Source organism: Calliphora vicina, chromosome 4, assembly GCF_958450345.1.
Source record: "Calliphora vicina chromosome 4, idCalVici1.1, whole genome shotgun sequence".
Lineage (NCBI taxonomy): Eukaryota > Metazoa > Arthropoda > Insecta > Diptera > Calliphoridae > Calliphora > Calliphora vicina.
In genome coordinates, this window is record NC_088783.1 from 104209858 (window position 1) to 104235244 (window position 25387).

Genomic DNA, 25387 nt, shown 5'->3' on the forward strand with positions numbered 1-25387 from the left:
TGACTATTTAATTATGTTGTTGTACATTTTAAATAAATAAAGAGTTGTTACAATTTTTAAACTACTAAACGGCTTTTATTTGCAATCAAAAGTATCCGGTTTATTTAATGGAAATAAACCAACGTTTTGAAAAGGTTAAAACGTAACAATATGTTTGAAAATATACATTAAACATGACTCCAACTCCTTTTTGTAATTAGAAGACAAGTAAGAGAGATATATTCGGCTATGCCGAATATTATATACCCTTCACCAAATTATACTTCAAAATACAAATTTTAAATATTTTTAGGTAAACAAAATTTTTTTTTTTTAATTTTTTGCAAACATTTTTTTTCGAATTGTTATTTTAAAATTTTTAATTTTTTTTTTGGTGAAAAAAAAATCGGGTTAAAAGGTCTTTGAAATATTTATCATTAGATATCCATATTGTCTATATTAATGACTTAGTAATCCAGATATAGGTAAAAAATATGTTAAAAATCGAGGTTGTCCTGGTTTTTTCCTCATATCTCAGCCATTTTGCTGATTTTAAATAGGAAACTTCTTGAAAGCATGTCTGACAGAAAATTGATTTCAACTTAAGAAAATTGATTTCAACAGACAGACAGACATACAGGCGGCCATGTCTTAATCGACTCCGCTATCTAAAAGGATCCAGAATATATACTTTATAGGGTCGGAAAATTATATTGTGGAAATCACAAACGGAATGACAAACTTATATATACCCTTCTCACGAAGGTGAAAAACTGTAATCTTGGAAACATCGTTAATACATAGAGCTGAAACTCACCTATCATAGACCTAACTCAATTGTCAAAAACTCTTCTTTCTTCTTGCCTCTCTGTCCTATAAACTCAGAATTGCGGCAAGAAAACTTGCTGTATGTAAAAGCAGACTACTTATTTATTAAAAACAGATCTTATTTATGTACATTTATATATTACAATTTCAATTAACACAAATCTATTACAAATATTTAATACTATAAACTAACAATTTTATCACAATTTACCACCATAACCAACCACTTTTTGTTTCACTCTTAGCAACAACCCATTGATTAGGATCAACAAGATAATCTCTGAAATATATTATAAAAAATATATTAAATTAAATTTCAGTATCATTTAGTAAGTGGATATGGAAAATTTACCTTTTTTTGGTCAATATATTCCACCATTTTGATTTGATAACGCTTAAAGATTCAGCCTTGCCACCATATTCAGAAGGCAACATGTCACGAGGCACATGTTCATAAAGGCTCTCAATGCCGTCAGTGTGAAAATGGATCTATTGATGTATAATGGAAATAATAGACCATTAATAAGTCAAAAATGTATGAATACATACCATTTTAAATACATCTTCATGTATAAATGGTCGCGTAATGGCCACCATACGATTTAGATATGTGGGACAATTTATAATGTGCATAGCCTTCAAACGCACCGGATACGCATGCTGCAAGAAGTTCATATAGGTGCGCATTGTCATCAGTGACATGGAAGCCATGTGACGTAAACTATAGTTGCCTATATCAACAATATGAATTTCACCACTTGCCAAAGACTCCATTTCCTCAACTTCAGCATCGTTGGCAAAATCTTCTTCCACATCAGAGTATATAAAACGTACATCAGCCACCAAAAAGAATGCCTTGCATTCCTCTATGCTATTTTGCTGGAAAATATAAAGAAAATTTCTAAAAATTCTTAACATAAAAGAGCCTACAAATTGAAGCAATTTGAAAAGAAAATATACATAAATAAAATTACTGCGATTAATCCCTAATGTAAATGGAGTCAAATGCTTTGAATATCTCAAGGCGAATTTATACAAGGTGGAGTCAGTTAAACAGCTGATAACTTTTTTTTCGCTTTTTGGTTCTAACAATTGTCAAAGCTTGTTTTTATATTAAAATATCTACATATTCTAAGCTTATTAACAAAATAATTATTTTTTACAAAAATAAGTAAAGCCCTCACTATTCAATTATCTACACTATATAAAGTTTTAATACATATTTGTTTAATTTTTCATTTTTGTTTTTTGACATTTGTTAAGACCAATTGTTGTTTTTGTTGAACTGCCACCACCTTGTATGAATTCGCCTTGGATTATCTTTACCACAGATTAATACAGTAATAGCAAACTGTAACATATCTGTGGGCATTATTAACATTGAATAAAAGCTTTCAGTTGACTATTGATCGTAAGTATGACAACGCTGTTTGCTGCGACCGTATATTCGAATATTCAGTTAAAGAACATTGTAGAAAGTACACCACAGATGGCGTATGTATTAGAAAGCTCTAGACAGTTAAAGAGCAATCTAGAGTGCAGATGGCAGTGTTATAAATAGTGGCAGAGGTTGCAGTCGTTAGTGAGTTTATCAGAGACGCTTTTCGAATAAACATCAACTGAGTGCTGTGTATTTCAAGTGAATTCGTGTACATTATAAAGTGTGTCTGTATTTCTGCGAATTTATAAACGTGTATAAAAAAACATTGAGTGACGATTTAATTCTGTTGTTGTACATTTTAAATAAATAAAGAGTTGATACAATTTTCAAACTACTAAACGGCTTTTATTTGCAATCAAAAGTATCCGGTTTTTTTAAAGGAAATAAACCAACGTTTTGAAAAGGTTAAAATGTAACAGTATGGTTATTTTGACATTCTACAACCAGTTTTCAGTGGTTATGGTTAATATAATACAATTTTCAATAGTGTGAAAGCGAGTGTGAAATATACATATATTTCAAACCACAACCATTTTGACATTTTCTTTTGTTTGTTTTCTATTGTCATATTTCTGAAACCTGCTGATTTATATCTGTATAATTTGTCATATTTACATTGGGGATTAATCGCAGCAATTTTATTTCTATTTTCTTTTAAAATTGCTTCGTAACCCTTTATGTTTATACACATCAATTTGTGCCTTGCATCTTTTAATATTAACCCTCTAATGCTTAAGCATGCCTCAAGGCACTCATCGGAAAATGCCAATAAATACAAATATAACTGATATTTCATTTTTTTAAAATAATTTAAGTGTGTTTTTAGCAACTTTTACATGAGTTTTTGCATTTATTTGCATTTTTGCGATGAGTGTCTTGGGTAAGCTTGGTTAATATTTGACAACTAACAACAATTCAAAAGCAAAACATGAACAATTCCCTACAATCGTGCAACTTTTTCTTCAGAAATCTCTCGATGTACTTACCGCTTTGACATCTTTCTCGGTTAAACGAAAACATAAGATTTTGTAATTTTCGGGCGTTACACCGGGTAGTGGTACCATGTCACTATAAATATTAAAAAAATTATTTATGAATTAAATTTCGAATAAATTGTTCGGAGTTAGAAACATATTTAAATACACATTGATCGGAAACTCTGCTGTCAAGGACCTAACTCAGTTGTCAAAAACCTAAGTGGAGAGAATGTTTTAATAAAAAAGTTCTGTTTAAAAAGAAACTGCATTCGTATCTGTGATTTTTATGAGTATTTCTCGCAGTAATAAAAAACAAAGGATAATCAAAACAAAATACTGAGTCGCTAAAAGAACCAGATAATTGTTATAAAAATTAAGCCTAAGCTAAATAATTTTGAATTTGCGGAAGTCAAAATCCACTGTAGACCTACCTAGGACAAAGTTGCTTAAAATTCTTCGTAGAATCCATTTCTCCCCACTTATTCGTATATTGATTTAAGGCTCTTTCATGATCTGTAATGTTTTAAATGTGTGTCACTGATGGATCTACTAAAATTTGTCAGATATACCGAATGGTTTCCACACTATTTACGAAGTTATTTGGATTAAGCAGGGAGATTTTTATTACTAAAGAATAATTATACATCAGTTTAAGGGTAACACAATGGGCCTAAGATCTTTCGAGTGTACTCTCTAATTGCTAAAGGTATTTATAGACGGCAATACTGACTATTAACACTTTTCAAATTTAAAATATTATTGAAATCAGTCGGTATTTCAAAAAATAGTTTCGAAAAACATTTATTGTTTACACGATAGTATTACAAATATTTTATTTCTTTGTTGATTGATATTTTTCTGAAAATTTTATTTTTATTTTATATTTTCTTGACATTTTTATTTGCCTTATTTGTTTTTATAAATACATACCCGATACATATGAAAATAAAAAGTTTTTGAATTGTTTTAAACAAATTTTCAATACCGACCGTAAATCCAAAAAATGATTTGTATTTTTTGAAAATCTAATACAATTTTTGTTTAGAAGATGAAATTGTATTATGATACCTGAGTTTTTGACAAATATTAATACTCAGTATTGCCGTTTATAAATACCTTAATCTATTAATTTTTTTATTGAGTGAAAAAGTCAACAAATTGTCTCCATGGTCTTGCATTCGTACTTACACTGTCTGAAATGATTTCTGGGTCATTTCATCATAGGGATCTCGATTAATAAACAGATGTTCATTTTTATTTCTTAATTGATAATTGAGCTCCAACAATTGTTTAGTATCTTCTATATCACCATTCATGCACTTCAAAAATCGTCTTAATAGGGTCGTGTCTGAAATAAGAATTAAATTAGTTTTAACTCATAAAAAATCCGTATAGATGAAACTTATTGTATGTTGATTACATAGGAAAGTCTACGACATATATATGTACATATATATTAAACCGATTTTAAATATATGTAAATTGTTTTAATAAAAATTCTTTCAAATGAAAAAGAGGAAATAAAAAATTAAAATTGTGTAAGTCCAATTTTACAATGCAGAAATTGAAAGGCAGACATTTTTCTCATTTAATTTGAACTAACCTAAACCTGTGTAATACACACTCAACCTCTTCCACCCCTCACCCACAAACTTCGTCTGTCTGCCTTTCAATTTCTACATTCTAAAAGGTGACGAAATAAAATAATGCAAATTAAAATATTTGATGAATACTTTAAGGAGTGAGTGTAAGTTGCTCCTTATAGCAGACGTTTTTACGAAAACTGAAGAAGCTAAACCTATTGGAACATAGTCTGATTTTACACACAGCAAGTTTACTTGAAGCAAGTCTCTTCGATTTCCTTTTAAACTTGCTCGACTGTTTACACACAGCAAGTCTATGTTCAATTTTGTATGTCAAAACCTAATAGACGACATAGTGAAAATGAGAAAACAAAAGAGAATTGAAGAGACTTGCCAGTACAAGCAAGTGTGTACCCCTCTTCTTTCTTCTTGCCTCTTTCTCCTATAAACTTTAGACTTGCGCAAGAAAACTTGCTCTGTGTAAAAGCAGACATACGATTATTTCCACTTTCGTACAAATTCTGTGACAGAACTGATTAATTATAATATTAAAAATTGAGTAATAATGACACTGTCATTTATTTCCAACAAACAAAAGTTAAATTAAGTACCAGAGCACATTATTCGCACTTCGAGGTTCATTATAGAAGTCCAAATGCGGGAAGGGATATACACTATTAAGCTTTGATGCTCTTTCCAATTCCAAATTGAAGGTTCTTGAGAGTTGTTCGAGTAGTGAAATTGTAGTTGCTGGTCATTTCAATGTTCACAACTCCTATTGGCCAATATGTTGAGCCATTCGCCGCTCACATGCACCTTGCGCAATTAGTGAATGAACCAACATTTGATTTGTTGAAGGGCACCAACATAACACTCTTGACCTTTTTCTCACCTCACACCCTGAAAAGTATGAAAGAACATCCATGAACCTCTCTGTAATTCGGATCATTGCACAATTTCCACTTCCTTTTTGCTCTCAGAACTTTTCACAAACTGCAACGAAACGTTAAATTTTTATCTATAAAAAGGCTCGTTGGGCTGAGCTCAACGATTTCTTTCGGCATTTTAATTGGAAACTTTGTTTCCTAGACAATAACGTCAATGCCATGGTGAAAATGGTTGAGAAAATAATCATGTTGGGAATGAAGTCTTTCATTTCTGCAACGCCTTCTTACTAGAGTTCTTTCTGTTCCCCGGGGATAATGCTATCTCCTCAATTCCGACTCTTTTAAAGGATGACCAAACATTCACTGACCTGGTCGACAAAGCTAACCTTTAGCTGAATTATTCTCAAGTAATTCTTACTTGACGGAAAGTTATCAACCAATGCCCGAACTCGAAAGAGTATTAGTGATTATGCAAAATATATTCTTTCGAGATCGTACTGTAAAAAGGGTTTTATCGGATTTCAAAGTAAATAAGTCTCCTGTGCCAGATGGCATACCAACGCTGGTCTTGAAGCAGTGCTATTCGACGTTAGCTCGTTCATTAGCTAACTTTTCAGCATTTCATATAGTGCCATCGTATTTCCTGTGTATTGGAAGGTTGCTAATATCACGCCAATTCCTAAAAAGGAAGAGGCCAATAACCCTGAAAATTACCAATATCCATCAATATCCAATATCAATTTGTTCTGCACTTTCCAATGTTATGGAAAGTAAGGTAAACTTCAATCTGGTTAAATATCTGGAGTCCAACCATTTATTTAACGACCGCCAGTATGACTTCCGTAGAGGACGCTAAACGGGAGACTTGCTAACCTTCCTGTCGGATAAATGGTATCGTTCCATTTACCCTTTTGGCAAAGTAGATATTTCTAAGGCGTTCGATATTTCTAAGGCGTTCGATAGAGTGTGGCACTTATTGTTTTGGTGTCGGTGATAACTTCTCTCGATTTACAGAGATCGCACTATACGAGTTGTTATAGATGACATCTCATCAAACGAATTCAGTTCTTTCTCTCAATCTATTCCTTATTTTTCTAAACGACCTTCTACGTCAAACATCCAAACCTATGTATAAATTCTTTACCTTTAATATTTATTCAATTACAGACCAAGCCTATTGAAGATTGGGGCAATGAGGCAAAACATGAATGATTCCCTTAATCGGGACTTTCTGACAATCTCTGAATGGGATTGTGCGAATAGGGTCGTGCGAATGTGATGTCGCTGGTCTAGGATTTCTAGAACGTTGTAGGAATTACTTCACTCCATCTAATCTCCAAGTATATCCGACCGAAAATGGAATACAACCATGTATGGGCCGGAGCTTCAAAGTCTATTTTAATCATCCCTAGCAAAAACTTGGTAATGACTTGCAATTACTGAACAGCTTACTTTTCAATGACTACTTCATACCACCTGCATTACATATAAGTAGTTTAGTAATGGCTGGCATATAATCTGATTTATAAGAACTTGTTTATGAGCTGATTTACGAAATTCACAATTATTTCATAATAAAACTCTTTTAACGTTTTATTGATTAAATTTTAATTGATTAAAATCTAATACAAATTGATGCCTTCTTGAAAACTTTCAAAAAATATGCACATGGATGCATATAAGAATCAACAACACGTGTAAGTGATAAAATTGTTTTTATCAAAATGGGATCCAATAGCGTCCAATTCATCCCGAAAAAATCACTGTTTGGTGATTTCCAATAAAAAATGTCGATGATATCTCACAAACACTTTGTTTTATTTAATGAAATACCCTTATATATTAGATCTTTAGAAGTTACGAAGGTTGTTTTACTGGTACTACTTTTAACACCTAGAATATCGAATTATAAAAAAGTACTACATATCTCAACCTCACCTTTTTTATACCCTTCACCTTCGTGAGAAGGGTATGTATAAGTTTGTCATTCCGTTTGTAATTTCTACATTTTTCATTTCCGACCCTATAAAGTGTATATATTCTTAATCCTTATAGATAGCGGAGTCGATTAAGCCATGTCCGTCTGTGTGTTGAAATCAATATTTTGAAGACCCCAGATATCTTCTGCATTCAAATCTGCAATAATTCTTTCAGACATGCTTTCGAGAAATTTGCTATTTAAAATCAGCAAAATCGGTCCACAAATGGCTGAGATATGAGGAAAAAGGACCTTTGCAATGACGTACAGTGCTGGCCAGGTATTTAAGACAAAAATTGTTTGCTAAATTCCATGTGATTGTCAATTATTTTTTCAAATATTTCCACAAATATGTATGAATGAGGACTGTTTTAGCACACAAGTGTGTTTTATTGAACTGTGTAAATTCATACATATTCACCAAGAACACATAAAATTTTTCTACAACTTGACCAACATTTTTTTTTTTTTAAATAAACATATTTTCTAACCTTTATATCATTATATTTTTATTATTATAAAATATTCGGACCATGTTCACAATTTTTGTTCTTTATGACAAGGGCTACAACTCAGAGAGTAAATCAAAATTCCAAACTGTTTGCAAGATATGAGAATGAGAAAATTATAACTTTTTTGCAAAAAAGGCACCGAGGCCCCCAATCTTTGGGGGCCCATAAAAAAAGTGCATGACTTTGGGTAAAACTGGGAGATACGGGTATTATATGTCCGTATATAGTTATATTTCCATGACTCAAAAAATTTACACACAGTGTAATGAATGAATCAGCCACTCACGTTATTCTTTTTTATATAAAGATATCTTTTTGTTTATTTTTGCCTAACAGGCCAAGCACTGTGGGTTGCCAGATAATAAATTTAGAATTTAAACTCAAATATGATATTTTAAAAACATTAATCACAATTTGTACACATTTTTAATTATAGCAACAAACACTATTTATCTCGAAATCATTAGAGCACACCTCGTATACATATTTACTATGACTTCTAAGTACAAATAAACTTAAACATCTGATTAGAAATAAATGTATAATACTCGTATTTTATTATTATTTTTTTTTAATAGAACAAAAAATAAGTAAACTTATTACGTTTCAGGCATATGGAGGGAGAACAAACACACATTTGGATAAGAAGATTATTGCAAATTTAACACTGACCTTTGGCAATGATTACAATTACAAATAACAAATGATTTAATTACAAATTTACTCAATTAAAATATATAAATAATAAGTGATCTTATATTATATATAGATAGACATTGTGGATGATCTTTAATTTACATACTAATTTCAGTGGGTAATTTTGGATTTTCTTTAAACCATTGTTTCAAATGTTCCAGTTTTTCATGCAATATCGTTATTTCACTTGTCATAGTGACTAATTTGAACAAATTTTTATATGTTTCTTTGAATTTAGTTTTGATAAAAACTACATATGAACAATAACAAATAAAATTTAATAAAGTAATAAATAAACTACACTTGTTCACTCAACGATTTGTAAACGACTAAATTCAGTTTTGCCGTTGAACGAATTTACTATTTCGATGACGATCAACAAATATTTTATTAGACACAGTGGTTTGTAGTGAAATGAAAAATGTTCGACTGAAAATTGTAATTGCTTTGAGTGAAACTCAAAAACTATATTATTTCTAAAGATTATTTTCAAAATTAGCCAAATTGTCTATGCAATTTATAAATCTTTGAAAATACCTTTCATTTGAAGTATTAATTATTATTTATGTATAAATGTTATTATCTGAGATATAGACAAAAATATGTCTAAAAACCTATATAGTAGTTTTTGGACCGATTTTGCTGATTTTTAATATCAAAATTGGTTCCGTAGAATATCCCGGTCCACCACGGCGGTGCACAGTGTCAGATTTTGCCAATTTAGGGGGACTAAAGTCATAATTTTGTTTGTGTTTTTTTCCTTAAGTTTCAATTGAGTATGAGAGACAATTGTCCAAATAATAAATAAATGCATATCAAAGTGAAGAAATGTGAACCAACACAAAGTAATGGTGCTCCAAATGTCGTGTTTATTACAGAAAATAAAAATCCAATTTCTACCCGCTGCATGTTCACTAACTTTGAACAATTATAACTTTTTTGTTTTTGAATAGTTTTTGCCAATTTCATTTTTGTTTTCTTAAGTTTTTATTCTTTTTAATAATAGATATTAATAAATAATTTACGATAAATTTTCCGCGGCGTTTTATATAAATCGTTTTATTGTAAGTATATCTGAAAAGTAAGAAATTTTTCATGGACTCAAAAATATAGAATACCATTTGATTCCAGGGTTCTGTTGTCATCACATGATAAATTGAAATATAACCTATTGGGATTACAAAATGTTTCTTGCAATCTTCTGCATACTGCATACACATTTTTTCAAAAGTTCAGCAAGATAGTTTTCAGGGTTAAAGTTGTTTTTCAAGGTTATGTTTAAGGGTTAACGTTTGCCGATTTTAGTAGAACTTTCAGACTGTATTACTAAAATTCATATTACTTAAAATTCATAACAGTAAGGAAATTGGTATCATTCGCAACAATATGGCCAAATAATTAGTTCTCGAAAATCGCAAAAATTTAATCACAGGTACGGAAAAACTATAAGAGTTATTGTCATACTTTTTTCATATTTTTATTTCCTACTAGCTGACCCGGTGCGCTTCGCCACCCCAATTAGAAGTGTGAAATAGTAGTGAAATATTAGTACTATTAAGTCTCCCTTTGTGAATCTGATTGTAAATGTCTAACTTTTCATATTTCTATGTCCATTATTGCAGAAAATTCAAAAAGTACCATTAGAATATATAAAAAGTACCAAAAAGCCCCCACTTGTGGTTACCCACTCACTCACATTTAAGCTTTATTTCATGTTTCTATGTTCATTGGTGAAGAAATTCAAAAAAGTACCATTAGAAATAGAAAAAGTACCAAAAAGTCTCCCCCTAGAATTTTCACTTACTTAGGACCATATATGCTTAATTTCATGTTTCTAAGTCCATAGTTATAGAAAATTCAAAAAAGTACCATTAGAATATAGAAAAAGTACCAAAAAGCAGTCACTTGTGGATTCCCACTCACTCTGGTCCATATAAGCTTTATTTCATGTTTCTAGGTTCATTGGTGAAGAAATTACAAAAAGTACCATTCCAATAAAGAAAAAGTACCAAAAAGTTTCCCCCTAGAATTCTCACTCACTTAGGACCATATATGTTTAATTTCATGTTTCTAAGTCCATTGTTATAGAAATTTCAAAAAAGTACCATTATACCCTATTCCTAACACTAACTTCACTCAGATACATATCAGCTAACTTTAATGTCGATAACTGAAATAATTTAAAATGTTAAAAAAGTACCATTAGGAGAAAAGTACCAATTTCCCTTTTCTTGCTTGAACACCCCTCAAGTTTGAAATTTAAAAATATCCCATTTTGCCAAAATTGTTTATGCTACAGGCATGTCTCAAAATATTAAAATCTGTGTTAATGTGCCCAAGAATAAATATGTTTAAAAAAAAGTACCAAACTGTTTACCCGGATTTGGCCCAATATACACTTTGGTACTCGAATAACATTCTGTTAGTTAATTTTTTTATGAATCCAGGAACCAATGTTAAAAAAATTATCAAAATTGGCTTAATAATTTCAAATATAATGTATTTTCCCGATTTTATCCCATTTTTGGTACCTTTTTATCCCCATTGAGGTGGTACAATTTTATTCAAATAAATTTCTGTAACGTGGTGGGAGCTCATAATAAAATATTCGTATGTCTATGCCAAATTATAGAAAAACATATTTTATGAAAAGTACCAAAAATAAACACAATTTTTATCCCTTAAGGGTTCGAATTTCCAAAAAGTACCAAACTTATATTTTTTATTTTTTGATAAATAAAGAATACGATTTAAAATTTGATTCTATGTTTATTGGTTTAAAAGATACATAGGGTGCCAAAAAAGTACCAAAATACAGTTTTTACCCGTTTTCTCCCCTAAAAGTTTCGAATTTCGAAAAAGTACGAAACACCTGTCAGCTTATTTTTTGAATGGAGTAACATGCAATTTTAAGTTTTTTTGTATCTTTATTTGTTTTTAAGATATAAGGTTACCAAATTTACCCGTTTTTACCCATTTTTACCCCCTAAACGTTCGAATTTCCAAAAATCCCTTCTTATCGGATCGTTTTGGGGAGGGAGGAACCCACAGTTAAAATTTCATGATTCTAGCTTCAGTCGTTTGGGCTGTGCGATGATGAAACAGTCAGTATGTATATATATTCCGGATCCTTATAGATAGCGGAGTCGATTAAGCCATGTCTGTCTGTCCGTCTGTCTGTTGAAATTAATTTCTGAAGACCCCAGATATCTTTGGGTTCCAAATCTTCAATAATTATGTCAGACATGCTTTCGTGAAGTTTGCTATCAGCTAAATCGGTCCACAAATGGCTAAGATATGAGGAAAAAACCAGGACAACCTCGATTTTTGACCTAATATCTAATGATAGATATTTCAAAAACCTTTGCAATGACGTATATAAAACCATAGTAAGTTTGACCTACAATGGGTCAAAATCGGAAAAAATATTTTTTAATCCAAAATTTTTTTTTTCACCAAAATTTTTTTTCGCTAAATATTAAAAAAAATAATTTTATAAAATCTAAAAAATTAAAAAAAACAATTCGTAAATTTTTTTTCGAAAAATAGAAAAAACTGGAAAAAAAATAAAATTTTTTTACCTAAAAATATTTACAATTTTTATTTTGAAGTATAATTTGGTGAAGGGTATATAAGATTCGGCACAGCCGAATAAAGCTCTCTTACTTGTTTTTGTATTATATTGAAACGTATAGCGGGTTAACCCTAGACACAAATTGAAAAATTCATTCATTATTACAAATAATATTCAAAAAATTTGAATTGAAAAATGTCGCAATTTCTTGTGAAAATACTAATTATAGTATCCTTTTATAGTGGAAGACAAAGTACGTATATATTTTTGGATATCTAGATAAATAATATCAATAATTCTATGTATATAGCAGAAGGATATAAGTGCTACCATTGCAACTCCCAATATGATAATTATTGTGATGAAATACCCAGATTTAATGAAACGGATGGAAGTATAAAACGTATACTTTGTGATGATGGCTGCGCAATTATGAAGGGCCAATGGGGTAACGAAGACATTAAGTTGAATAGAAGAGCAGTGTTTTGGCGGGGTTGTACTTATAATCACTTTTACGGTCGAAGACAGTGTACTCAACAGTTTGCTGTATGCTGCAGATGCTTTACAGACTACTGTAACTATGGAATCGATTGCTTGGAGGCGTTTGCGTTTAAATTAAAACCAAATATTATGATTTATATTATTGCTCTATTCGGTTTTGTTAGTTTTATTTAATTAACATAAATACATATTTTATGTTACAGATTCCTAACATAAATAATTTTGAGACTTAAAAATGCTTCTATTTATATATAGCCCAGATTTTCGTTTATTTAGATAAATGGTGCGCCATATATCATATTCTTACGAAATTGTACTTGAATTCAAATATAACGATTTTAAGGGCTGATTTAAAAGTAGCATAATGCTTTCAAATAACAGTGCTGTAATGGCAAACTGTAACATATTTGTGGGCATTATTAAATAAAAGCTTTCAGTTGATTTGATCGTAAGTTGGCAGCGCTGTATCCAAATTCGAATATTTAGTTAAATGTATTAGTAAGATCTAGAGTATTCGAATTTTGACAGTTAAAGAACAATCTAGAGTGCAGATGGCAGTGTTATAAATAGTGGCAGAGGTTGCAGTCGTGAGTGAGTTTATCAGAGACGCTATTTGAATAAACATCAACTGAGTGCCTTAAAGTGTGCTGTATTTTTCAAGTGAATTCGTATACATTATAAAGTGTCTGTATTTCTGAGAAGTTATAAACGTGTATAAAAAAAACATTGAGTGACTATTTAATTCTGTTGTTGTACATTTTAAATAAATAAAGAGTTGTTACAATTTTCAAACTACTAAACGGCTTTTATTTGCAATCAAAAGTATCCGGTTTATTTAAAGGAAATAAACCAAACGTTTTGAAATAGTTAAAACGTAACAATATCAATGTTAAAAAAAATTTTTTTATATTAATATTTCACTTCCTCTGGATCCACGCCTGGACGAAACAGATGGAAACTTCGTGGTTTCAATTTCCTTGTTGGTTCACCAAATATTCAACATATATTCCTTTACTCTGGTGGATGTTTAAAATGAAAGCCTTCATCAACATTAAATCGCTTACAGAATTTTAATATAAAACTGCATTAAAAATTTTATTATGCCACTCTTCATCATGAGTGGCAGTTATATAAAAGTTTGCCATTCCGTTTGTAATTTCTACATTTTTCATCTGCGACCCCACAAAGTGCATATATATGTACATATATTCTGGATCGTTATAGATAGCGAAGTCGATATAGCCATGTCCGTTTGTCCGTGTGAAATCAAGTTTCCGTAGCCCCTAAATAACTTACATACATGATTCATGCATCAATATCAAATCAATTTAAAATCGCCAAAATCGGTCCATAAACGGCTGAGATAATCTCGACTTTTGATCTATATCTGTATTACTAAGTCATTAATATAGACAAAATGGATATCTAATGACAGATATTTCAAAGTCCATTGCAATGATGTACATATACATATTTTTTCATCAACTGAATTTTAAGTGCGATAGTGCCAAAATAAAAGGACCTCTAAGGGTATGAAATTTATTATTAGTGTTTCTAGTTTCTCAAAAATGTTTGGAAAAATTGGTAAAAAACGGTAAAACCCACTTCAGCGAACATCCGCTGTTAATAACATGATATGACCGAAACTAATGGAACTAAAAATACGAAATTTGGTCCGAATATTTTATAATAATAAAAATATACTGATATAAATGTGAGAAATATGTTTATTTAAAAAAAAATTTGTTTGGTCAAGTTGTAGAAAAATCTTCACATTCGCATCCATTTAAAAATAATTTTTTGTTATATATCACTGAGAGAATGATTTATTCGAGAACATTTTAGGTTTGGGGTTGAGAGAAACAGAAAAGAAACAAACACAAATAATCTGGATGAGTGATTTATAATTTATTTTTTTTCGTAAAGGTCAGCTTGTGACTTTTATTTGCGAACATGAAAAATAAATCGCAAAAATTCATTTGATGAAAATCAACGCTTAAATATATTAAATTTATCAAAAGATTAATAACAATTTAAATAAAAATTCTCATTTATTTTACCCAGACTTCATTACTTCATGCTTATCATATTATTTCCATAATTTGTTAAACATTACTAATAATATGTTATTGTATGTAAATAAAAGAGAAAGTAACAGTTATTAAGAACAAGAACAAATGAATTGTTTATCTCACACCAAACCATTAAAAAACAACAAAAACGAATAAAGTCATACTAAACCATTTAAATAAAAATCATTTTATAACTGTTATTTTCAGTGATTTATTTTTATCATAAAAATATAAATCACAATTTGGGTTTTTTGGTATATGGACGAGTTATTTTCGATCTCTGGTTAAAACAGTCCTTATGCATATATATTTGTGGAAATATTTGAAAAAATAATTGACAATTACATGGAATTTAGCAAACAATTTTTGTCTTAATTACCTGGCCAACACTGTATAAGGCTATAGTAAGTTGGACCTACAATGGGTCAAAATCGGGAAAAATATTTTTTAACCCGGATTTTTTTCACCCAAATTTTTTGTTATAATTTTTATTTTCAATAAATTAAAAAAAAAATTGGAAAAATCTTTTTTAAAATAAATAAAAAAAAAACAATTTCGAAAATAAAAAAAAAATTTGAAAAACAATTTTGAAAAAAATTTTAAATTTTGTTTATCTAAAAATCGAAAATAGAAAAAATTTTTAAAAATAATTTTTAAAAAAAAAAATTTTAAATTTGGAAATTTAGCATTTTTTAATTCTTTATGCAATTACTTTATATCTTTTACAAAATGTTGTCAAATGCTACAATTTTCTGTAAAATAAATCAATATTTTTAAAAATGGTATCAAAGTTTTTCATAAATATGTTTGAATGAGCTTTAGAAAATATATTTCATTAAAACCGGTTAACCGTCTTACAAAAACGGGTTAGTCAAAAAACCGAAAAGTTAAAAAAAACCGAAACCGGTGGAGTTTACAAAGATGAAAAAACCGGTTGACCGGTTTTCGGTTTAGGTTTTGGATACTCTAATACCAAGTTTTAACAAATTTGGAAGAGGTAAGGTTCGATGCCTTTCGAAAAATTTGGTTTCCTTCCTATTATATTGAAGATTTCTACAGAAAATACTGTTTAACTCTTATACTGAATAAAAAATTATAAAATGAATCGCAGGAGTACTAGGTACCTTTTAATATGAAATAGAATAAAAAAATGGTACGATCAATTCAACTTTTCCATCGCTGATGCCAATTTATAGACGCAAATGTTTATACTCTTCACCACAATCGACTCAGAATCACTTTTTGAGTAACGATTTAACGATGGTAGTTCATGTAATCCTAGTCCGAAGTAAATTTACCCTACATAGTAGATAACAAAGAGACTGTCCGATAGCTGGTAAAAAGCAGTGTTTAAAAAACTAGACTACAAGTAGCAGTAGCAACGAAAAAACACAAGTAGTCTAGTTAAAAAATTATAAAAACTCGGAGTCAATAATTACTACTACTACTGCTACCTTCACATTTTGGTAGCAGTAGTTGTAGTAGTACTAATAAAAGAAAAATTTAAAAGTAACAGAGTAATTTATTTTCTATTGCTACCTTAAAAAAGAAAAAGTTTTGATGTATCATTAAAAAAAAAAAAGTTTTCTATTAATTCTGCTACTTTTAAAATTTAGTAGTAATAGAAGTAGCAGTTGAGGTAGTAGAAGAAGTAGCAGTTGAAGTAGCAGCTAAGTAGCAGTTGAGATAGCAATAAAATAAGTCAAAAATAAAAATCTTCAGCGTAAGTTGGTCGTGTTGTAAACAAAAGTTCGGCTTTTTTGTTATACACACAGAAAACACGATCTTTCTGTTAGGAACACGAACATCTGAGACGAATAAAATCGAATAATTCTTTCAAACTCTCTCAAAACAAAAACAACACACAGTGTTTAATTCTGTCAATTTTGGTATTATGACTGAAGATTTTCTTTTTTGACTACTTTTATTGCTACCTTAACTGCTGCATCAACTGCTACTTTACTGCTACCTTAAAAATTACTACTACTCTATTTACAATTCATGTTTTATTACTACTGCTCTGTTAAGACTTTTATATTTTGAAGGTAGCAATTGTTTTAAAAAAACAAGAAAACGAAAAAAGACAAATGCTACTGCTATCGCTACATACACTTTTTTGAAGCAGTAGTTGTAGCAACAGTTAAAAATTTGTTAGTTATCGTAGCTTTTTAAACACTGGTAAAAGGTAGTCAACGCCAGTTACAACTCATAGCTACCTAATTGGTTACTTGTCTTATATATACATGTTAGTCTATTATTAAAAAGAAATAAAACAGTTTTTCTATATTTTAATATGTTTTCAACAACAATTACTTTATTTTGTTTACTTTCTTTATTTTTTTTTTCATTTATTTATTTGTAATACTTAATTACTATATAATTCATTCATTATTATTTAATAACATTTATCAAATTTATAATTATTATAAATAAATAATCTTATATGTTCAGTATTTCTGTTTTTTTAATATATAAAACAATTATAATACAATTTATATTTTTTTATTTTATAGATCAAAATCATCCAACATTGATATAAACATTTAAACATGGTTTAATAATGTTGGTGGTTTGTAATGGATTTTGATTGGATTATACTTAATTTAAAATTTTATTTTAGTTTGGTTTTTTTTTAATTTCATTTCTCCTAAAAATATTATTGACAATAGTATTGATTCAAAATGTTAACTAACATGTTATTAATGATCGTGTAATCATTATTGTTATAATTAAATGTATTTAAGTATATATTCTTATTTAAATTTTAATTTTTATTTACAATATTTTTATATAAAGACTGTTACTAATTTTAAATATGTATTCTCATGCCTACAATATATAATAACAGATATTATAAAAGGGTTGTTGGAAAAGTTGAAGAAACACCTTAAAAACTTTTCGATTAAAATGTGGTAAAATATTTGAACTTTTAATTACAGGTGCAATACTCACGATAGTGTCAAAGGCTCTTTTTGCATTATGAACTGGTTGCCTCCTCATCTTATGGCAAACAGAGTTGCTCTAAAACTCTGCCTAATACTCACAACAACGGCAACATGGAGCCAGAGTATGAATTGGGGACAAATGCCTGAGGCTTCTTCGTATCGATCTAGATAGTAAAACAAAAGAGGAACTAACTCCCCCATGAACTCATAGTTATGAAATTAAATATATTCTATCCTTAAAGAGTTTGAATCCAAATTTCTATAACAATGTACCAGTAACACGAAAATAAACATATAGGAATCCATTTGAGGTCTTCAATTATATCTGAAGGACGAAAAAACACGCGTGTGGGGGCTTTTATATTGCACGAACTATGACTGGAGTGTCTTGAATGCAGGGCATCTCTTAACGATCTACACGATACTCAGTCACTAAGGTGCGCAGTATGTGTAAATATATGATTCAAGGAAGACTCAAAGACTACCAGTATGAAGACGAGGGCCATATGGCTTGACGACGTATTTGACGAGCATGTATGGAATGCACTTAGAAAATTTCTCATATAATGATTTCTTCAGAAGTTTTCAGAATGAGAAGGAAGTTTAAACGTTGAGACAATTATTCTGCCCTAGCCTTTCCACTATTTGAGACTATTTTGTCACCTTTGTTATTCCATGAGGCAAAATTTTTTTCTATTTATCCAATATTTCACATAGTATTAATTGGTCCTATTGTCTAAAATATTTGTTGCTCACACCTTTTTCAGATAAGAATCTTTTGGTCTTATTGATTTGAGACTTCAAATTATTCATTCTAGTTGAGGGAATCCATACACACTGGAGCTAAATACAACCCAAACCATTAGGAAAGCCATTATCAGAAGTCTCTAAAGCCATCCGGATCGTTAAAATTTAATATAGTTTCGCCTGAAAAATCAATTTTCTGAATAAAAAATTTTACACGTTTTTAAAGAAAAAAAAAATACTGAAATTGGTACTGCCAGTACCAGTTTCCACATGCTTTTTCTTCCAAATATTAACGAATATAGCCGAGGCTATATATATGTATACATGGCTACACTATTATGAAAAGACAACCTTTCGAAGCCGATCATCCAAATGGTCTCTGTATGTTAAAATATGCGCAAGACACTTGCACTGAGTCGATAAGACAGAATTTTAAACTTTTCTTGGGTACTTATTGTGAACATGAATCCACCATCTTCGTGGTTACCATTGTTTAATAACTGACACAAAAGTCTGGCTGATAAGGTATTCAGGGAGGAACGTATTCTATTGAGACAGATACGACATTATCGTTGCATGAAATCCAAAGACTTTAAGAAAAATTACCGACCGATCAAACTAAGCTTTTTTTTCTTGGATACCGTGGACAAACTATTAAACATTTATATAAGGAAAACAGATCCGAATGGAACGAACACTATGCTCCTTAAAGGAATAACAGGAATTAATATATAAGCCCAAAGACTTGTCGAAGGATCAAACTGGTCTTCATGAATGAAGAATTGTTAAAATCTTACCGACCGATCAAATTAAGCTCTTTTCTCTTGGAGGAGTTGCTGAAATCTAGCGTCATTAAGTTTGACCAGAGGTTTTCCACAAGATGGCTTTCTGCATCTACTGTGGATCCAGATATCGATAGTCAGCTGGATAAACTTAATGACTGGGGCTTCCCAAAATATGGTTACGCCGACAATCAGGTTGACGATGAATCTAAATGGTGCTAGCAAAGTAGGCTTAAAATTAATCATTGTTCCATTTAGAAGACTGTAATATAGTCCTGTGTGTATTTATTGACATACAAACATACAAACAAACCTTCTATTTTAATGCTTACATGATATGTATGACCAGAGGTTTTCCCCAAGGTAGTAGTCGGCTGGAGAAACTTAATGGTTTCCAAACATATTCAGCGAGGAATGTGCTCTGACAACTTACCCGATCAAGACTATCCTATGCCATTTACAGGACGCAAATTGTTGAGACTTAACAAGACGACTTTTAACTGCTCGACTATTAAGTTTTCTGAGGAGTATTTTTGGGATTATTCTTGATAAAACTCTTAATATGCTATATGAAGCAATTGACCAAGCGTTAATAATAGGAACTGGATGCAGGAGATGCTGACATTCAGCGTCGTTAAGTTTGATCAGGGGTTGTCCACAAGGAGGCGTATTATAGCCGTTGATCTGGTTATATCTATGTAACTAATCGAAAGTTGCAAGGAAAGTGGTCTGACAACTAACCCGATCATTTACATGATGCCGATCGTTGAGACTTATCAAGACGTCTTTTAACTGCTCGACTATTAAGTTTTCTGAGGAATATTTTTGGGATTATTCTTGATAAAATCCTTAGCTAGGCTGCACTTTCAGGAAGCTCATAAATGTAATTTATACCTTTCAATAGCCCATTGGTAGGATATGCCTCTCTATGTGAACTAGAACTGAACTAGAACTGAACTAGAACTGAACTAGAACTGAACTAGAACTGAACTAGAACTGAACTAGAACTGAACTAGAACTGAACTAGAACTGAACTAGAACTGAACTAGAACTGAACTAGAACTGAACTAGAACTGAACTAGAACTGAACTAGAACTGAACTAGAACTGAACTAGAACTGAACTAGAACTGAACTAGAACTGAACTAGAACTGAACTAGAACTGAACTAGAACTGAACTAGAACTGAACTAGAACTGAACTAGAACTGAACTAGAACTGAACTAGAACTGAACTAGAACTGAACTAGAACTGAACTAGAACTGAACTAGAACTGAACTAGAACTGAACTAGAACTGAACTAGAACTGAACTAGAACTGAACTAGAACTGAACTAGAACTGAACTAGAACTGAACTAGAACTGAACTAGAACTGAACTAGAACTGAACTAGAACTGAACTAGAACTGAACTAGAACTGAACTAGAACTGAACTAGAACTGAACTAGAACTGAACTAGAACTGAACTAGAACTGAACTAGAACTGAACTAGAACTGAACTAGAACTGAACTAGAACTGAACTAGAACTGAACTAGAACTGAACTAGAACTGAACTAGAACTGAACTAGAACTGAACTAGAACTGAACTAGAACTGAACTAGAACTGAACTAGAACTGAACTAGAACTGAACTAGAACTGAACTAGAACTGAACTAGAACTGAACTAGAACTGAACTAGAACTGAACTAGAACTGAACTAGAACTGAACTAGAACTGAACTAGAACTGAACTAGAACTGAACTAGAACTGAACTAGAACTGAACTAGAACTGAACTAGAACTGAACTAGAACTGAACTAGAACTGAACTAGAACTGAACTAGAACTGAACTAGAACTGAACTAGAACTGAACTAGAACTGAACTAGAACTGAACTAGAACTGAACTAGAACTGAACTAGAACTGAACTAGAACTGAACTAGAACTGAACTAGAACTGAACTAGAACTGAACTAGAACTGAACTAGAACTGAACTAGAACTGAACTAGAACTGAACTAGAACTGAACTAGAACTGAACTAGAACTGAACTAGAACTGAACTAGAACTGAACTAGAACTGAACTAGAACTGAACTAGAACTGAACTAGAACTGAACTAGAACTGAACTAGAACTGAACTAGAACTGAACTAGAACTGAACTAGAACTGAACTAGAACTGAACTAGAACTGAACTAGAACTGAACTAGAACTGAACTAGAACTGAACTAGAACTGAACTAGAACTGAACTAGAACTGAACTAGAACTGAACTAGAACTGAACTAGAACTGAACTAGAACTGAACTAGAACTGAACTAGAACTGAACTAGAACTGAACTAGAACTGAACTAGAACTGAACTAGAACTGAACTAGAACTGAACTAGAACTGAACTAGAACTAGAACTGAACTAGAACTGAACTAGAACTGAACTAGAACTGAACTAGAACTGAACTAGAACTGAACTAGAACTAGAACTGAACTAGAACTGAACTAGAACTGAACTAGAACTGAACTAGAACTGAACTAGAACTGAACTAGAACTGAACTAGAACTGAACTAGAACTGAACTAGAACTGAACTAGAACTGAACTAGAACTGAACTAGAACTGAACTAGAACTGAACTAGAACTGAACTAGAACTGAACTAGAACTAGAACTGAACTAGAACTGAACTAGAACTGAACTAGAACTGAACTAGAACTAGAACTGAACTAGAACTGAACTAGAACTGAACTAGAACTGAACTAGAACTGAACTAGAACTGAACTAGAACTGAACTAGAACTGAACTAGAACTGAACTAGAACTGAACTAGAACTGAACTAGAACTGAACTAGAACTGAACTAGAACTGAACTAGAACTGAACTAGAACTGAACTAGAACTGAACTAGAACTGAACTAGAACTGAACTAGAACTGAACTAGAACTGAACTAGAACTAGAACTAAACTAGAACTGAACTTTTTAAAAAGTAAGTTTATTTATTTCATTATTTATCATAAGTTTGACAATATATATCATAACTCCATTTTCTTTATAATTATTTAATTAATTCAGTAACCCACTAAGCCATGCGGCTTGCCAGCAGTTGAAAATAAGTATAATACAATATATGAAAAATAACACTAGTTTACAAGGTTTTTGCTCATGAATTGAAACATATGGGGATTTGTGTATTAAGGTCTTCTAACTTTGGAAAAAATATAAAAAAAATCCTGGACGTCAAACTTTTGAGATATTTATTAAAAACGAAACATATAAAAATGTACATTAAATTACTACAAAAAAATTAAATGTGAAGTGTTTAGTCCTCTTTTTATAATTATTTTCATTTGTCTCCCTCACGACACTTCAACAGTAGTCTCCTAGCATATTCTGATCCCAAAAACCTTGATAATTCCTCTCGAAAAACTTCAAATCTTAATGGAAACGCTCTCCATGTTCGTCACTCATGTGTCCGAGGTTTTCCGGGAAAAAATCCACATGAGAATCTAAATAGTGAATCTTGAGGGATATATTTACACCCATCTGTTCAAAATTATGTAATAAATTTGCAACAATATCTCTGTAATTTTGACTTTTCTTATTCCCCAAAAATTCTTGAACAACAAGTTTAAAAGAATTCCATGCTGCATTATCAACACCGGTTAATAGACACTCAAATTTGGTATCAACCAAAATTTTTCTTATTTACGGACCCACAAATATCCCATCATTTAGTTTAGCCTCAGAAAGACTCGAGAACACGCTGCATAAATATTGAAATGCTTGTTTTGTCTTATCTAAAGCTTTTACGAAATAATTTAATGTATGTAAATAAGCATTTTGCAGTGTTTGTGTTATAGGAAAACCTCGATTTGACTGAATAATTTTTCTGCAAATAAAACAAAAATGGTCTGGGTTTATTTTACACTTTCTAGAAGACATTTTGATATAGTTTTTACTTTAGAAATTTGTATTTAACAGCGATTTATTAACGTTTATCTACAGGAAAGACGTACTTTTAAACCGTATTTATTTTTTTCCCGTTCATTTTTTTGGAATTTGTCAAAAGAATACAACTCTGAAAGTATCTAGCAGCTTCACCAGAGTGTTGAGTACCCAAAAACGATGTAAATACTTAATTACTACAATTCGGTACACTACAGTATGCATTAGTAGTACTCAGGGCAGGTAACAAATAAAAACCCATATATCTCAAAATTTTGACGTATAGGTGGGAAACAAAAAATGGTCAATTAACAAGCGTCCCTAGCTCTTCTCAAAAATATAAGTTTCATTCCATGAGCAATGAAAAATGTTTGATTTGTAAACTAGTGTAATTTAACAATGTATATTTATTGCGAATTTATAAAGTAATTTTTTAAGAGTTTTTTTCTTTTAAATTCATTAATTTAAAATAATTATTGGAATTTTGTTGCAAATTGAAGATAGAGTATGTCGGCCATAATCGTTATGAAAGCGTTCAACTTTGAATCTTCCTTGTGCTCGGCATCTTGTGTTGTATTGGTGATCGATGACATTTAAGAATCGGATGACATTAAGAAAAGGTGGAACAGGTCAATGCTATGTCTTCGATTCATTTCAATATCTCTCACTGAGGTCATGAGAACTTATCATTCATATGTCATGGACGCTATTTTGCAAATAGTATCTTTGTAACTATATCACTTTCGCAAATCACTTACTTATCAATGTCGGTGACCGATGCTTCAAATGCGTATTCTCAAATTATTTCAGAAGTACTATTATAGTTAGCTGCCTGACAGTAAGTTACCAGTTTTGGTATTACTTAGGCGGAAATTTACGGTATTTTCATTTGGTCTATGGAGTGCTTTATGAGAGGCTTAAGGAATGCAATATTTTTGGCGGAAATTTACGATAATTTTTCTATAGATTATTACGTTATCCTCGTATAAGATAATATCGCGAGTTGTCACGGATTTGAACATCTCAGAAGGAACTAGCTAGGTAAACATTGCTCGAAACACTTGTTTGGTAGTTGTGGGACCGAAACATTTGTTTGGTATCCCATTGGATATGCTGGAGAAAAGACTTTATCCCCGGTAGGGTCGGAGTTAATTCTCCACTGGGAAAATTGGTTCAAACAAGCAAAACGATTCATCAGACTGTCCAGGAGTAAATCCCACAAGCTACTATATATCGATTAGAGTCCTTAGGATACTTTCCAGATTGTTTACTGGCCTGTTTTGAATATTTGAATATCTGAAACGGTTACGAAACAATTTGGGTGGTTTTTTTACAAAATTATTTTTTAATTGTTTAACTTGCTTTTCCAACATCCCTCTCATATCTATTACTAGTATATATTTGTGAAAAAGAACTAAATACATTAGATTTAAGTTGGTTTATATAGATACATTAAAATATTTAAGTGTATACTGTAAAAAATGTGTAAAAAAATTAATTGTAATTCAAAATAACATCGATATGTGACTTGAAATATACAAACACTCATTATTATAGCAGTTGAAATCTATATTTTTCTTACAGTTTTTTGGAAAAGGTCAATATTTTCTTTTGGCACTTATGAAGGATTATGAATCTGGCGATGAAGTTTTGAATAATATGGAACGGAAATCAACATTAATTCAGAAGGAATATAGATTTACTTTGGTATATTTCAATAGAGTTAGAGCTGTTAGAGTTTTATGATGTATTTTTCTGGGATACTAAAGCTACAGTTAACACTCGCTTGAATAAATTTATAGGAAATTTAAGGAATCAAATAATATTTTGGCCAAAGTCATTTTAACACTGCTTGAATATTTCCTTTCCTTATTACTGCAAATAAACTTAAAAAAACATAAATCTATAACACAGGTCAACAGCAAAAAAAAAGCTTCACTAACCACTATATAGATTTGATGCATCATGGTTACTTAAGTAC

General features: G+C 30.8%; 1 protein-coding gene across 1 annotated transcript; it reads right to left on the minus strand.

The window, feature by feature from the left end:
- Positions 1-905: 905 nt before the first annotated feature.
- On the minus strand, positions 906-9196 carry LOC135957443 (alpha-tocopherol transfer protein-like). The gene is made up of 6 exons (XM_065508186.1): positions 8988-9196; positions 4414-4573; positions 3235-3316; positions 1357-1686; positions 1160-1296; positions 906-1087 (listed from the first exon to the last, which is right to left on the minus strand). The coding sequence occupies exons 1-6, from the start codon at positions 9073-9075 to the stop codon at positions 1015-1017; spliced, it is 870 nt and encodes a 289-aa protein (XP_065364258.1). The 5' UTR covers positions 9076-9196; the 3' UTR covers positions 906-1014.
- Between the last annotated feature and the right edge of the window lie 16191 nt (positions 9197-25387).

Excerpts from the sequence above, each read along its gene's own strand:
- LOC135957443 (XM_065508186.1), bottom strand. The coding sequence starts at position 9,075 with ATGACAAGTGAAATAACGATATTGCATGAAAAACTGGAACATTTGAAA. Across the intron at positions 4,574-8,987 it reads AAAATTACCCACTGAAATTA|ACACGACCCTATTAAGACGA; the intron begins GTATGTAAATTA and ends TTCTTATTTCAG. Across the intron at positions 1,687-3,234 it reads CCGAGAAAGATGTCAAAGCG|CAAAATAGCATAGAGGAATG; the intron begins GTAAGTACATCG and ends TATATTTTCCAG.